Consider the following 17,097-nt stretch of genomic DNA (forward strand, 5'->3'; position numbering starts at 1 on the left):
GGACAAGCTCCTCACGGTGGGCAGAGCATCCTCCCAATGCCGCCGTAGCCCTGGTACTGACACATACTCTCTGTTTCATTTTCCTTGGAGCCGTGGCTACTATTCATACCCCGTATCAACATGAGGTAGCAGAAACTGTGTTAGACTTGGTATCAGCTGCTGAGTGACCCAGAGTAAGGTCTGTGTCCCAGGAGCCCCCAGACTCTGACGTCACCGGGTACTACACTAAATAAGTGGGGCTGTCCATAGTGCAGTCAGTCTTCCTGGCATGTAGAAATACTTAGCAAGTAACAGCAGTGCCAGCTGCTTTTGTCCCAAGGATTCTCTACCTGACATTCTGTCAAGAAGATGCCCCCTCCACTCTAGTATGAGAGGCAGACTTAGCAAGGAAAGCCATCAGGAAAGAAAGGGGAAAGCAAGGTCTCAGGTCTTTATATGGTTTTATTTATATGCATAAAACGAAGCTGGATGGTGGCGCACGCCTTTAATCCCAGCACTCGGGAGGCAGAGGCAGGCGGGTCGCTGTGAGTTCAAACTCAGCCTGGTCTACAAAGCGGGTCCAGGATAGTCAAGGCTACACAGGGAAACCCTGTCTCAGAAAAAAACAAAACAAAACAAAACAATAAAACACAAAACATGCAGGTGAGCCATCTACTCAGTTTCTTTTCTGTGTAGCCTGGCATTGGGATTGGTGACTCTGATGGCCAGCCAGCTGTGCTGCTCTTTCTACGACGGCTTTTCCGTTCTTGGAGGAAGCATTGTGAGCAATCTCCACACAGTAAGATCAGCAGCACTTCCACCAGCTCCTTGGCATTGTGGGCCAGAAACTTCCAGAAGCTGCTCGACTGCATGGGCTTGGTCTTCTTAGTTACTATCTTGGGCTTCACCAGAGACCGGATGGCAGCCATGATGCCACAAAAGAGACGGCAGCCACCTCGTAGGTAAAGCTGAGGCAGAAGGAAGGAACAGGCTTCAAGTCTTAACTCAGAGCTGATCCTCCAGACACAGCGAGGGTGGTGGCTGCTGAAGTGAACCTGGGTCCACAGGGGAGAAGACAAAGCAGCTTAGCTTGTTCTGTTCAGAATGTGCCAGAAGTTTCTCAGAGGACAGGCTGAGCCGATGGGGACAAAAGTCAGGTTAGGTCTTCTGAATCGTCTTCATACTTTGAGCTCTCCCCACACCTCCACTCAAGCTCCAAGCATGAAGGTTGATAGTTCCTTTATCAGTACCCTGGGCACTTCCCGGGACTGGGGAGGGCTGACCCTACTCTGTTGTTTCTGCTAATAGCAGGAGCCTCTGGCATTCCAGGCCCACAGAGGATAGAGGCAGCCCTGGCCCTGGGGTTTTTCCTTGGCATGTCCCCAAGAGCAGGCATCAGGAAGGTAGCCCACTTGGTGCCTTGAAATGGATGGAAGGATTCCTACAACCTGATCCCCTTCTGCTCCAGGCTGGATCTCAGGGTCCGGGCCAGGGGAGGGAGAGCATTCCTGCTTGCTGAGCTGCTGGCTTTCCACCTCTGGCGGAGGGGTGGGGGTGGAGGGGGGAGTGGGGCGGGGGATATTTTCCTACCGTGGGGTCTGACCTCACTCTAGCCACACCCTGGCTTCCAGAAAGCTTCTTTCTGATGGGAGCACGGTAGGTGCTGGGAAGAGGAAGGAGCCAGGTTGGAAGGAGCAGGGTTGCCAGCATCTAATCCCAGGCCTGGCTCACTGGTGCTTGTTTGATACGGCCAGCAGGGTGCCCTGGGTCACCTTAGTTTCTGTGGGCTCAGTTTGCTCATTGGCAAAGCAGATTACAGACAGGATCCATCTCATTGTTTGTAACTTTAAAAACTATTAGTAGTAGAGGAAAATATGAATCTTCTCCTCTCGGCCTTGTATGACTCTAATTGGTTCTCTAACCATTCCTTACACACACACACACACACACACACACACACACACACACACACACACACACCCGGTCTTCTGCTACCCCAGTGGGGATTTTTCTTACTCATCCCCAGGAGCATCCGGCCCCTTCTAGCATCCTGCCAAGGGGCTACAGAATGGACAAAACTCCAAGGGATGTGTGCCGGGTCACATCTCCAACCTTCCCCAACTGGACAGATGCCACCGGTGGCTTTTTCCAAACTGCCTTTCCAGCCAGTGGGCCCTTTCCTCTCACCTGCCAGGACCTGTATTTCTATTTCTGTTTTGAAAGCCTCGGGGAAGTCGACCAGAATAATTAATGATTGATTCTCAGGCACAGGCCCCAGGAGGCCCCAGGGCAGGCTGCTGGCCACTTCCCCCAAAGTGTGAGGACACAGTAGAAATCCCATGAGGCTGTGACAGGACTGGGCTTGTTCCTCGGGGAGAGTGGCGAGAAGACTAGGTGTTCAGGGCTCATCTATTCTGCAAACCGAAGCCATAAAGTTTGCAGACGGAAAGAGGCCACAGCACTGTCCCTCTGTGTCTGCCAGGAGCTCCGCTTCCTTCCTTCCTCTTAGGAAGGACATTCACTGTCCTCTCACAGCAGCCCCCACGTCACCGCAGTCCCGCATGCTCAAGTGAAAGCTCCCGGGCCTCTTTATCTTGAGGTTCTCACCCAAGAGGCCTTGGGAAAAAAATCTCATCGTGCTTTGGGGGAACAATTAAAGGGACTGATGTCTACTGGAAAAGGCTAGAGGAGTTTTAACTCGGCCCTCCTTGGGCGTATTGCCTCTGCCTTTGTTGTCTAAGAATAATTAACTTTTGTACCTAGCTGGGTTTCAAAAGGCTTCCACGTTTGTAAGTCTATTCACCCTCACAACAAAGTGCAAGGTAGGCCTACCCTTTCTCTCTACTTCGCTGCATCTCACGGGCCACAGCAAACGCAACTGAGGCTCAGAAAGAAAGGGGGAAAAAAGGTCTCATTTCCCACAGGTCTGGGACATTCACCTTCGAAGGAAAGACAGAGAGCTCTCTTATTTCTAAAGAGCACATTTTGGTGTAAGAATGAAAGCTCTTTAACTAGGAGAGGTGGGCTGTTAAGGTGAGGGACCTTACGCCATGCCTGTCCTCCAGGACGACTGTACAAGGAACCTTCTGGACCTTCCTTGGGGAAGAGATGAGGTTCCAAGTCTCCTCTGCTGTGGAACTTGGGGTGCCACTAAGCGTATGCTGGAGAAAGTGCAAGGAGTGGGTCAGCTAAGCTAGCAGGCACCGAGACTTCCCAGACTTCTGTGTAGTCCCACACCCTTTCTCATGTACTCTTCAGCTGACTCTGGGCTGTTTACAAAGAACCCCAAACCACTGGGCTCTAGTCAGGAAGTATGACAAAGTCAACCTGATTTGCCAGGACACCCCCCATCTTAGTGTTGAAAACCTCACAAGCAGGAGCATTTATTCCACTACTATCAGCGCCATAGTGCCAAAAGATCATTCTTGAAATCTCACCAATCTTGCATCAAAGTCCCAGAATATTATGTAAATTCAAAGTTACCAACTGTTGCATAGGATTGTCACATTCATATGGAATAAATAGAAAGTTAACCCTAAAGTAATATTTATTTCCACAAACACTGAAATATGTGGCCAGATTTCTCAAAGTTTTAGAAGCCAACCACCATTATTGCATTTTAATACGGGCAAAAAAATTAAATTTTCCTGGGAAAACACAGATTATAAAACTTGTAACTGAGGTGGGTGCAGTGGCACTCTGGGAGGCAGAAGCAAGGTGGATCTCTGTGAGTTTGAGGCCAGCCTGGTTTATAAAGTGAGTCTAGGACAGCCAAGGCTACCCTGTCTCAAAAAATCGAAACAAAAAAAAACATCTAAGTGGAGAAAAAAATTAAAGTAAAAAAGCTAGGCGGTGGTGGCAAATACCTTTAATCCCAGGAAGCAGAGGCAGGTAGATCTCTGAGTTTGAATCCAGCCTGGTCTATAGAGTGAGTTCTAGGACAGCCAGAGTTACACAAAGAAATTCTGTCCCCTAAGCCCAAAAAGCTAAAACCCAAACCAAAAAACTTGTAACTGGCCTTAAACTACACTTTAAACTACAACCCTGAGGGAAAGGCTTTATGTGCACAAAGCTGACAAAGAATAGGTGGGGGTGGGTGGGGGCAGTATTGGTATTTTAAAGGAACTCTTTAATGTCTTACTGACCCGAGAATCAAGATGTAAATGTAATTTGAAATTTTAACTAAAGCCAAAGAGACTTAAAGGCTTGAAGAAAAGGCTTTATTAAGCACTTGTCTATCACTTTTTTCTTTTCCCCAAAAGAGGAGACTGATACCAGAGAAACAGACCTGAGCACTGTTTAATAAAACTTCTGCATCTGCCTAGGTTGCAGAACACCAGGAAGTGCAAAGCGACTGGGGTCTGATTTCCAGTTGCAATTAGAAAACAAGGCATGGTGTTCTTACTACTGGCTGGTTCTAGAAGACCAACCCTGCCCAGTGTCCTCCTGGCCACCTGTGTCACCTGCGGCCTGAAGCTGGAGTTGTCCTCGAGGCACGTGGGCTAAGCGCAGGTGCACGGTGCGTTCTCATGTTAGAATATTGCCGTAACTCACTGCTGGTCTAAATGTGGAGGAAAAGAAGACTATTTTGTTGGTCAGGGAAAAAAAAAAAAAAAGAGTATTGACCAAAATATATTCACTAGCTTTAATGGTTATTAGACCCTTGGCTCTGGTAGAGTTTCTGAGGTTTTCAAAACCATGTGGGCAAGCCTTCTCAGACTGCCTGGAGTGCTGCCTCCTGTGGGGGAGGGAGCAGTGTGGCCTCTGCTGTGGCCTGCTCACCTCACAGCGCACCCCCCACTCCCTACCCCCCCCCCCAACCCCCAACCTCCCACCCCCACCACGGCAGGGCAGAAGCAGAGCTGCGTTATAGGCCCTGGGGGCTTTAGGTCCTGCACCAAGATCCACATCCAACCTGACACACTTGGATCTTCTCTCCCTGGGAGGATATTATAAATCTGGACCTTGCTGAACTACAGAACAGTCTTAAATAACAACCCAGGAGCCTTTAAGATAACAATGCACCCGGTGCTTTCATTTAGAGCCTTTAATGACGTGGAGGGCTCACTGACACATCCTCTTTCTTTACACAGAACGACTGTACTCCTCCCAAATTGACATATGAGAAAGAATAGAGGGGGAGTGAAATAACTTTCCTCCCCCCCCCAAAAAAAAAACAGGTGCACACAAACATCTCGAGCATCCTTTCCCCCTTTTACTGGCTTCCTCCTCAGCCCAGCACTTTATTCCACCCCTCAAGGCAGAACAGCCAGTCCCTCCTGCCCCACAGGGCTGTCCTCTAGGGCTGTAATCCTAAATCCAGAGATCTGGCCTGAGATTGCTGGTGGGGAGGTGGGGAGGGCGAGCATGGCTCACTGGTCTGCAGTTCTCCGCAACACTTGCTCCCACATACCCACACTGTCCCCTTGCACAGTGATCCAGTGTCAAAGAGAATAAATAACCACGAAGATGGAAGTGGCAGCCATCGCCAGCTCTTGCTCCTTCCCAAAGGACGCCTTCTCCATCACAGAAGTCACTGGCTCCTGAATCATAGCCGCAGGCTACCCCGAACTCACCCTCCCCATTTCTAAGGCATGGGATAAGGTGGGATCCAAGCTCCCATGGTTTCCTTTAAATGCTCTTCCCGAGTTCCTAAATTCCAAAGGATGAAAGGGTACCGAACTGATGGCTTGGAAAGAGAAAAAACTCCCTGCAGTCTTAGAGAAACCAAGCATTTTCCTTAACCTAGTGGTGGCTGAGTCTCTACGGCCCAGAGGAAGTGGTTTGGTGCTGAGCAGCCATCTGACTAGAGAAAAGCCACACCAGTAAGGCTATCTTGCTGCGGGGCCCCATGAGCAGACTTCTACTGAAATGCCCATGCCCTCAGACCGAAGTTCTCACCCAGAAAAGGAAAGGCCCCTTTCCCATGAGCAGGGGCAAAGGGAGGGTTGCAGGGTGTCATAGAGCGACCTTGAGCTCACTCTGGTGGTCAGAGACCCTAAGAGTTCCCAAAGAACCACATCCCAGGCCTGGAGGCTTTCATCTTCCACTCCCCTGCCGTGGTTCCTGGCCTGCTGAGTTAGGACTCGGTGGCCGCCCTCTCTTCCCTCCTCTGGAAACAGAAGCTCCAGCGAATGTTTCTAACTCCTGAGTCCACTCAGCCATGTCCCCCTTGCAAAATCCTCCCCTCCCCTCACCCCCCTGCACCCAGCCAGCCAATCGGAGGCCTGAGAGCCTCGCCAGACACATCTCCCAGGGCCTCGGCGGGATAAAACTGGTTGGCGATGCCAGGTGGATGGGAGCAAACTTCAGAAGGAGGAAGAGACTCCTGGGCCCTGGGCACCCTCAGGGGCAGACCCAGGCAGAAAGGGCCTGAGGCCAGCCGGCCAGGTATGTTGCCTAGGGGCTAGAAGGGAGCTTGTTGGGAAATAGCTGGCCTCTGATAAAGGAGAGGGTCCCAGGAAGACTAGCAGCCTTTTCCCTGTCAAGTTAAGTGGGATGAGGCAGAGCCAGTGGAGGGATAGGGTACCTGGGCTGGAGTTTGGGGCTGCCTTGGTGCACTCTTAACCATGGATCCTCCCAAAGGGCACATTCTCTAGGCCAGGCTGAGGCTTGGCCTCACTTCACCCCCAAACCCTCCACTCTTGGCCCTCAATGGGTGTCAAAAGACCTGGCTTGGGGAAGGGATGTGGGGTTGGGGCCTCTAGTCTGATGCCCTTTGCTCCTGGGTCTTTATGCAGGGTAGTGGCGTGGCAGCCGGCGCTGCCAGGACCTGCGTAAGAAAAGCCGCTGAGTGTTCCGCAGGCTGTGAGCGACTCCCCGGCGATGCCTCACAACTCGATGAGATCCGGTAAGCACGGCGGAGGGGCCAGAACCCTCCGAGCCCTTGCGCCGCCGTGCGTTGGTGTGTGTGTGCTTGGGCTGGTAGGGTGACAGAGCTCACGCTGGGGCGGGGGGCGCCTCTCGGGCCTGGCTCCCCACTAGGGACTGCCTGCTGTCCAGTTCTTGGGTCCCCCTCTGCCCCCACTGAGCTGTCCTTCCCCAGGCCTTGGTTTCTGAAAACTACAGGAAGCAGTGAGGGGTCACAGGGTTGTCCTTTTCACCCTACAACCATTTTGCCCAGCCTATTACGGTGGACATCCTGCAGGCTCTCAGGCCTTAGGCCAAATAAATTCTACATTTGCCGCGACCTCTTATCCTTGGTCTCTGGGTGCAGTTCTTCCCAAGATTCCCCTTGGGCGCTATGCACACCCTCCCCTAAGGGAAGAGGAGTATAGGGTCTCGGGGTCCCGGAACGGTGGCGCACTGGATTTCTTCCTACCAGGCTTGAGCCAGGCGGGGACCCATGCTCCGGGTTCCACTGGCGCAGACTACGCCGGCCGCCAAAACATCCCAATTTTCCTCCCCACCTGCGCCCCAGCCCAGGGCCTTCAAAAGGCCCCAAGCTTCCTTCATCTGTGCCTGATCTGTCCGCTCGCGGCCGGGGCCAGGGTTTATCCGGGGAAGGACTCCTAGAGTCCAGGCTGGCTAGCGCGGTGGACGCCCGCCACCCAATAGCACAGCCAGGGCGGACAGCAGGCGAAGGCGCGACTCGGCCCGCAGTGATGGATGGAGCCAGGTCGGGCGCGAGGAAAGCGATTTATGGGGCCAGGGCGCATCGCGATCGATTTGGGCCGGCCGAGTGAGAGGAAATCAATATTTCAGATGAATTCTCTGCGAATATGAAGTCGCGCTTAGCAAACGGGACATTTGTTATAATAAGGAGGGTCGGATCCCGCACGCCGCGCGGCTGAGATCTCTATTTAGCCGCCAGGGTCCGACCGTGTGGCGCGGTCTCTGCTCCGAGGGCCCAGATCGCACCGGAAGGGACACCGCCAAACCCCCGGGGCGCGGAAAGGTTTCCTAACCCTTTCGCTGAAAAGCAGTGGAGGAGTCAGAGGGATGTTCACTCCCCACCCCTCTGCCTGACTCCTAAGATGGGACCCCAGCGCTTTTAGCTGCCCTTGCTGATGTAGGACAGCTTCAGGGACTGCGGTGTGGAGACTTCCCAGCGCTTCCCTGGCGCTGCCTGGTGACGCGCCGCCTGGTCCCCCTGATCTGGCAGCTCCTAGCGTTCCCCTTTGCCACTTTCTTAAGGCCGGGGCAAGATTTTCGTCCCTTACTCTTTAATCCAACTAATGTACGCACCACCCCCGTCCCAGGAGCTGGGTGGTTTTCCAGGCCTAGCAAGGTCTCGGGTCTGGCTGCTAACCTCCCTGGCTGGGGTTTTGGCGTTTGGGGAGGGGGGTGTGGGTGGCACTCTGCTTCAACCTCCTTTTGACAAGAGGCGGTACTCACAGACCTCAAATTTACGAGGATGAGCGATACTCTTCTCAAATGCTGCTTAAGAAATAAGGGTGTCAGAATTTCTCCAGATTGGCTTGTTTTCGTTCTAAAAAAAAAAACACTCATTAGAATAAACGAAAATAGAAGAAAAGACGAAAAGCACAGTGTGCCTTTACTTTATTCTCAATCAGCAGCTGCCCCGATCGCTGAAAGAAAGGCGCTTTTCCTATCAGCTCAGATCACCTTTCGGTTTGAGTGTCTCCCGCCTGTCTCCCGCACCACCAGGTAGTTTTCTCTCTGAGGAAACCAAAGGACTATCCTCTTCTCCCTCCTCCAAACAAAAGAAATAAAACCGCGGAGGAGGGGAAGGGGACTTTCTCCATCCATATACTATGATTTTTAAAAAGATGGAAAAAAAAATACCTAAAGGAACCACAATAGTTCAAATCTGCGCGGCATTTCTTTCCTGACCTGTGTAGGCAAAACTGATCTTTCAGATCATTGGTTTGATGCCCTGTCTCTATTTAGAGAGGAATTCCTAGCTGACCCCTCTTGGGTTTTTTGTTGTTTTGGTTTGGTTTTTCGGGTTAGTTAGTTTGTTTGTTTTTGTTTTTGTTTTTTTAAGGCCGTCCCTTAAGTTTAGCCGCCGGTCACAAGTCCGTTGGCCTCCCAGTTCCTCCCTGCAGCTGTCTGTGAGGTCTGTGAGTGTTAAGTTTTCTGTTTAGCAGGCTCCAGGGCTCAAGAGTCCTCTTGGGTTTTGACCAGAGCCAAGGCAAGCTCCCCTGGTCCAGCCATCTCAGCGGCCCCAGCAAAAGTTTCTGTAGCACTGGCGCCCAGGCGGAGGTGGCTCACCCTTCAGCCTCCACTCCTCCCGGGCTAATCTAGACTCAAAGAGGTGTCTTAACTTCTTTATAGCGTTATTCTCAAGGACAGTTTGTGAGTGAATTATATTGACATCTGTAGGTCAGCGTTGGGCTGAGCGGTCTGTAAACCCGCAGGATTTTTTTTTTTGTTGCACCGGGGGACAAAAGTCTCTAAAAGCAGAAGCTTTAAAAAATGTTTCCTAAAATGCGCGATAAATGATCAGCGCCACTTAAATATTAAAATGTAAACGATACTGTTTCCATGAAGTTGAGAGTTTGATTTTTTTTTAAAGCAAGCAGAGTATCATTAATGGTAATCTGCAAAAAACTTGTGGAGAACCTGTCCCTCTGTCTGTCCTGAAAGTATGTCATTCCAGAGCCAGATGAGAAGATCAGAGGGAAAGAATGCATCTAAGTTGGCATCAAACACCTAAAAACAGGCGAAGTGGGAAAAATTCAACTGGAAAGGATCTATTTCTTTCCACGTTTCTTGCCTGGCTTGGGGCTGGTGGTGGTGGGGGTGTCTTGGGAGGTGAACTGGTGTCCAGGAATATAAAGAGGTATTGGGGTTCCTCAATTCATCTTTGTTTCAAGACGGCCTATCTTCCCACCCTCTGCAAGTTAATTAGGAGATAATTTAGTTGCCTTGTGAATTAGTTTTAAGATAAGTATCTTTTCAAGCGTTGTCACTTTAATTGCTCCACTGATTGATAAGAAGTAATTATTTCTAATTGACACTTTTTGATGTCTATTGGAAGCATTTATTTGAGACCTTTTTTGAGTAAAAGGAAAGTTAATTAATTTTATCAATATACACCCAAAAGGACTTTGCCAATTTTTTTTTCTGAATAGGACAAAGGAAACGAAGGAAACAAAATAAAAAATCAGTACCATGGAATTTTAATTATTAAGAATCATTTTGGTCTGAAGGAGACCATCTATTAATATAACAAATCAAAACATTTTATGATAGCCTCAAATTTCCAATTTCAGGGAGTGCAACTATTAAAGGCACGCATTTTCCATAGATATATTTATTAGCCCTTTGTGCGCGGGTTCCCTCTGCTTTGTGGTTGTAGGTTTTTTGGTTGTTTTGTTTTGTTTTTTAAAATCAATGAAACTTAGACTGCTCTGGACAGATAAAATCAGTTTTTTGTTGTTGTTGTTGTTGTTAAGTGGGAATTGTAAGTATGATTCACTAACAGCCTTCTTTGCTCCCTGTAATTATTGATGGAGCTGGGTATAAACGTGAAACTTTACTTATGGGAGTGACACACTGTCTCATACCTAAACCCGGGAGAAACAGTTTAATCATTGACCCGCAGAACATTTTACTGTGGGAGAGAGAGGGAAAAAAAAAAACAGGAAAGAATAAAGAAAAAGAAAAGAAAGTGAGCAGAGGAAAGAGATGAGGAGAGAGAGGGAAGGAGGTGAGCGGAAGTGATGGAAGTACAGCATTTACCTTGGGAAGACGGTGCCCAGTGCAGGGGACTCGTAGCTTTGATTTTAAAAAATTGAAACCCTAATTTCAGAGCACATTCTTTTGAATGTAACATCTCTACCACAGCCCCTGAGCCATCCTTAAACACCACCCCAAACTCCCCCTTTCCTATGCTTAAAAAGAGACAAATTCCTGGGCAGCCAACTGGTTAGGATATTGGGCATCTAGCTATCAAAGTTTTGATTAGAAAAATCTATGAAAAGAAATCAATAAAATGTACATTGTGTTCTAGAAAAATACAGAAAAAATTGGGTGCTGGTTTTATTTTGTTTTGAAAGCCCGTCTGTTTGCCTATGCACATGTCTTATAGGCAGACTTGTGACTTAAGACATAAGAAGATATTTTTTAGTTAACCCAACTCACACACACACACACACACACACATACACACACACACACACACACACACACACACACACACACACACACAAATGTGCACCTCAGGAAGAGGGGAATATATTCATGTAAACTATGTTCATGTCAGGTTAATTTCAGCAAGTGTCTTTTTCAATAATTTATGTGAAAAATAAAATCTTGTCTGCTTTTAACTCTCCAAGATTATGTCGAGTTGCAAGAATGAGGAAACATTTCAAATGAAAATGAAATTTAAGACGTACAAACAGCAGATAATATCACATACCAACTTCACTATTAGTGAAACTGGGAAAAATATATAAATAATGCAAAAATTCAGCAAGGGAGAGTTTAGTAATGGAAAATTCCCCTGCAATTAAATGAAGCAGTAATTTAGCGGAGATATGCCGGAATGAATTAGCATTTATTAATTGGCTTTCATAAGAACAATGTGTGTATATGAATGCTCGCGCACTGTGTGTAAGTGCACACACACACACACACACACACACACACACACACACACACACATACACACACACACACAGTAGTGTAGACATTATAGATTCCCTGCAGGAAAAGTTGCTCAAATGTTTATATCAAATTATGTCCTTCTCACATTCTCTCTTTGCGCGTGTGAGAGATTCCAGTGTTTTCACCTGTGCACGGAGAGATTGCAGCGAGGGAAAGCCCTCCTCGAGTGGAGGGAGAGCAGGAAACCAAGTGGGCACACACTTTGTAGTTGGCTCCACTTTGCCTAGGGACACCTGCTCTGTGGTTTCGTCCTTAGGCAGGCTGCCCCGGCACTATTCTGCCTTCCTTTAGCTCTGAGCAGTTTAAAGCCATCCTATCAGTCCAAGATGTCCCAGAGTTCTCAGCTGAGCTGCTAGGAAGCTTGAGTTCTGGGAATCTGAGGGTAAGGGGGAATAAGGGAAAAGATAAAAGAGACAGCTGTGTTTGTTGGAGAGAGGAGCGAGAGAGAGACAGAGACAGAGAGAGATAGAGACAGAGACAGAGACAGAGAGACAGAAAGACAGAGAGAGAGAGACAGAGACAGACAGAGAGACAGAGACAGAGACAGAGAGACAGAGACAGAGACAAAGAGACAGAAAGACAGAGAGAGACAGAGACAGACAGAGAGACAGAGAGACAGAGACAGAAAGAGACAGACAGAGAGACAGAGACAGACAGAGAGACAGAGACAGAAAGAGACACAGAGAGACAGAGATAGAAAGACAGAGAGAAAGAGAGAGAGAGAGAGAGAGAGAGAGAGAGAGAGAGAGAGAGAGAGAGAGAAGAGTTTTAAAAGGAGGAAGCAGGGAATGGGTTGCTGTTGAAGACTGAGGATTATTTTTCCTTTTTGTCCACGTCCCTCTGAGCTTCTCAGGGAGCCTACCCCACATGCCATCAATGTTCCTCTCCGGCTTCAGGTGCCAGTGCCTTACTTCGGCCAGGTTCTTGGGAGAAGGGAGTCAAAGGCATATGAACCCGTGTTCAAAGGCTGTTCTTAGGCAGTGTTAGATGGGTCGCTTTGAGGTATAAAAGTACAAAGAACAACTGACACAGGGTTCTGGGCTCCTGAAAGCTGAGCCAGCCCCACGTGCCCCGCCCACTGGAGTCAGAAGCCAAGCAGGTGGGGGAAAGGCTTCAAACGGTTTTTCATCAGCAATAACAATGTTTTAAAGTACATCTGTGAGGAGACAGGACTAATTTTGCATGTCCAGAGTCAGGCTAGTAGGCTTACTTGGATTTCCAAAGGCCCTTCAGACCATTGCCATGGCCTCTTGGGAGCATGACACTCAAATGTTGATTACACAGGGGCCAGAAAAAAAATTCTTCATGGCAAGGTTTTTGGGCAGACCCTTCATTCATGTCAATGAGTGCTGCCTCTGCCTTGACTGAAGATCTTTCCCTAGGAACTGGGTCTATGTAGAAACCGACAAGCATCTTTGTTCAAGGATCAGGGTAGGAAAGGTTAGGTGTCCCTCACTTTTCTGCTTTTATTTCTAAAGATCCCACTCCATAGTCCCAAAGGCCCTGTAAGACGCCAGAGTGCGCCTATAGGCCCTGTCCAGCCATCCTTGCAGCCCCTCCTGGTCCAGCAATGTCACTTTTATAGGTGAAGAAGAAGAACCAGTGCCCAGGAGCCAAGCTTACCCTAGTGATTAGTGCCAGGAAGCCGAGGTTTTTAATTTTATTTTATTTTAATCTCTGAGACTGTTAGAGGTGTGGCCCTGTGCTGAGGGCAAGCACACCCATCATCTCCTTTAATTCTCATGACTTCGTCTGGCAAGTACTGCATGGATCTTTCTATAGAAACAAAGGGGAGAGACTTGTGGCCAAAGAGGCAGGTCTCAAATCCACTCCCTTTCTACCTCAAATCTAGCTCATCAGAGCTCTGTAGCAGGAGGTGATGGGCCACGCTTGCCAACTTGAGAGGAACTCAGGCAGAGCACTAGGTAAGGAGGCTGCAGAGCCTCTACCGGCTCACCCTGCCTGCTTGTTTTCCTCACCCACGTGCCCAGTCTCTAGCAATGAACTAAAATGTGTTCATCTGCAGGGTGCTGCTCTGTCCTCCCGTCTGTGAAGGGAGAAGGGGAGTGCTGTGGGGAGCAGGAGGCGTCAACCAAAGGGAAGGGCCTTCATCTAACACACCCCTCCAAAATTATCACCACGTCTCCATCCTCACCAGAAGAAGTGCCATCCTCGGGCACCTTAGAACAAAGCCCACAGGGAACTTAACTCCCTCCCTTGGCATCTCAAAACCACATTTAGTCAGAGTACTTGGGTTCATTTCAAGACTGGCGAGTGAGTATCTGTAGGGGCCAGTCCTGGGTATCCAACCCCCTGGCGCTGGGACACTGGGCCCTGGGGGCACTCTCCAAGTTTAGTTTTGTTTCCTCTGCAGCTTCTTCCAGGTCTCTCTCTCTCTCTCTCTCTCTCTCTCTCTCTCTCTCTCTCTCTCTCTCTCTCTCTCTCTCACACACACACACACACACACACACACACACACACACACGAGATCAAAGCCAGGGCTCTGCTCCTTTGGGCCCTCTATAGAGGTTCCCTTATGAATCAGATTTAAATGGGGTTCATTTTAATGTCTTCATTTAACTGCTGAGCGGCCTACACTTTTTGTGGTGTTTTGATTTAAGCAGAGAAGCAGAAAGTGTATACAACCCCCATCATCTTCATCTCCCTCTCCTTCCCTATGCCTCCCCCTCTTTTCTCTTTCTCCTCCTTCCCATCTCTCTCTCTGTCTCTGTCTCTGTCTCTCTCTGTCTCTCTGTCTCTGTCTCTGTCTCTGTCTCTGTCTCTGTCTCTGTCTCTCTCTGTCTCTCTCTGTCTCTGTCTCTCTGTCTCTGTCTCTGTCTCTGTCTCTCTCTCTGTCTCTCTCTGTCTCTGTCTCTCTGTCTCTGTCTCTGTCTCTGTCTCTGTCTCTGTCTCTCTCTTTCTGTCTTCAGCCACAAAGGCCATTGGTTTTGTCTTTTTCACTTGTTTTCCTAAGTGGCCTTGGCGTGACCTGGCAGTTAGTGCTAATTAGTCTGCTGGGCCATATTGTCACTGTCAGAACAGGCCGGCTAACAGACAGGGGTCTCACTGAATGGCGCATCCAAGAAGGAAATGGCTTAATCTGCTGTCATCCTGTGGACTGTGTGTTTGCATACACCCAGCCCTCTGTTTGTGTTTGTCATTTTTATTCTTTGGTGTCTCCAATATCTGGGGGAAGAGCCTATTATCCCTGGATAAGCTCAGGGGCTGTGAGGTGTCAAGAGGGTGAGGGACTTGCGAAGTGACAGTGGAGCCACAGTCCTACTCGCCACCAAGGAGCCTGTGCTGTAAGCAGCAGGAGGCCTAAGCCCTGAGGCTTTGTTCTGGACCTGGGGCCTTGCTGCTTCTCTCTCTGTGTGACCTGAGGCAAGTTGAGTGTGATTATTTTATCTATATGAAATCGGGGACTACTTCAGGGCTGCTAGAAAGCAGTGTATAAAAAAACCTGTGTCCAAATAAAAATATATGCATGTATACGTTTTCAAAAGAAATAATTATCCTCACCAAGGCATACAGTGACTACTCAAGATTTCTTTTTTCTTTCTTTCTTTCTTCTTCTTTTTTTAAACTTTATTTTCCCCAGCTTTTTTTTTAAAAAGAGATTTAATTAGTCCAGGTAGCAGAGGCTAGCATGAACTTCCAGTGTTCCTGCCTCTACCTCCTGAATGCTAACTAAGATTACAAGCATGAGCCACCACGACTGGATTGTAAGGTGCTGGGGAATCAAACCTGAGGATTCCTGTATGCCAGGCAAGCACTTTAAAAACTGAACTACGCCATTAACCATATATACATATATTCCATATTCTGGCCACCAGGGAATGGAATGTCCTGGACACATTTCCAGGTCACCCAGAGACTTCAAACAGAGAAATTGAAACCCAGAGCTGAAACTTTGTTCTCTTGTAGATTTAAGAGAGACTATTTCTTATTCCCATTTAGACAAACTGTAGGCCCATCTCACTGGGCGGGGGATACTGAGATAAAATAAAAGGATACTTAGGAAATGTCGGCTAAGAGTCCCCACAGTCACTGTCAGCTGTTACACTGAACTAGCTGGAAATCGACTTTCATGCTCATTTTACAAGAAAACCCAGTAGTAGCAGGAGCACTGAGCTTTTAATAGAATGAAAGGTCTGTGGCTTTTAGGTTGGAATCCAGAACATTATGGGGTAGCGGTTCTCAACCTGTGGGTTAAAACCTTTGGCAAACCTCTGTCTCCAAAAATATTTGCACTGCAGTTCACAACAGGAGCAAAATTACAACCATGAAGTGGCACCGAAGGTAGCCTTATGTTTGGTGGTGAGGCGGGCCGCAGCATGAGGGACTGTATTAAAAGCCCTTGGCATTAGGAAGGCCGAGAACCATTGCTCGAGGGTTTGATTAACCTGAGAGCTCCTGTGGGTCTGCAGTTATGCTGTGTGTGCAACAGGACATGAAACACTTGCCTTAGAAACTTGTTTTTAATGCAGATCCATACCACTTAGTTTTTAGCAATTAAAATGTTATGATTTCTTCTCCTTTCTCCCCACCCCCTTCTCTATCTGCCTCTGCCGTGTCCCCCTTTCCCCCACCCCCACCCCTGTTCCTGTAGCAATAACCCATTTGAGTCTGATGGCAACCCTGGCTGACATCTCTAAGTCATCCTAACTGAGCACTCATCGCCGACTTGAGCTTGTCTTTGCCCCTTTATCCTGACACTGACTCTGTTCTTGGGAAGTCTCAAAATGGAGGTGGCAGCTGTGGGTGACCCCTCCATACTCACAAACCCATCTTGTGATGAGCATCTGACTTTGACTCTGAGGTGGAAGCAAAGAGGAGGAGGAGGTGGGCAAGGCACAGCAGTAGAGTCCATCTAGGAAGCAGCTGGAATGGAGAGGCAGCAGTTTGTCTCAGCTTACCTAGCCTACATGAAGTGCCGCCTACCATATTTAGGGCACCATGCCAGCGAAGGCAACATTTGTGGCCAGGACAAAGAAAGGTAAGTGACTGCGCTTTATCATCACAAAGGAACAAGAGGCACCTTCTCAGGGCAGGGAAATGGATTCTTGTGAATCCCTTTAAAGGGAATAGAGCCATAGTACCAGAAGGCATGGGGGGGGGGGTTTGCAAATACAAACAGTTCAGGGGTGGGACTAGGACAAACACTGACAGACCCGGTCAGCTGGGAGCACCAGGAAGCCAAGGTCATTTCTCTTGAACAGCCACCAGAGAGAAACCACATCATCATGGCTGACCTATAAGCCTCCTGTGGCCATGTGGGGGTCTGGTAGACCCCTGAAGTACTCCTCTCCACAGAGGGAGCCTGTGAGCCTGGGTAGGACCAGCAAGGCAAGTCTACAAGTGGAGTTTCACCCACATCTCAGCATGAGACAGAATTATAGGCCAGGATCCTGGGCAGAGGCCATGTCTGCAGAGCTGAAGTGTTAGGCTCTACCAGCCGGAAGGAGTCCTTTGCTGGATATAAGCAAGGCTCAGCAGCACATCTGACTCCCGCCCAGGCTGCAGCATTTTCTGATTCCG

At 48.8% G+C, this 17,097-nt stretch overlaps 1 protein-coding gene across 3 annotated transcripts in view; it reads left to right on the top strand.

Moving 5' to 3' along the window:
* The first annotated feature begins 6,260 nt into the window (after positions 1–6,260).
* The window catches only part of PAX8 (paired box 8), a 59,293-nt gene continuing 48,456 nt past the window's right edge, over positions 6,261–17,097 (top strand). For all 3 annotated transcript variants that reach the window (XM_084798831.1, XM_084798833.1, XM_084798832.1), the window contains exons 1-2: positions 6,261–6,369; positions 6,720–6,829. In XM_084798831.1, coding sequence (XP_084654957.1) covers positions 6,805–6,829 — 25 coding nt within the window. In that variant the 5' untranslated portion in view covers positions 6,261–6,369; positions 6,720–6,804. The remainder of the gene's footprint in view (positions 6,370–6,719; positions 6,830–17,097) is intronic.

Source organism: Acomys minous (assembly GCF_964271855.1).
Source record: "Acomys minous genome assembly, chromosome: 10".
In the NCBI taxonomy this organism is placed as follows: Eukaryota; Metazoa; Chordata; class Mammalia; order Rodentia; family Muridae; genus Acomys; species Acomys minous.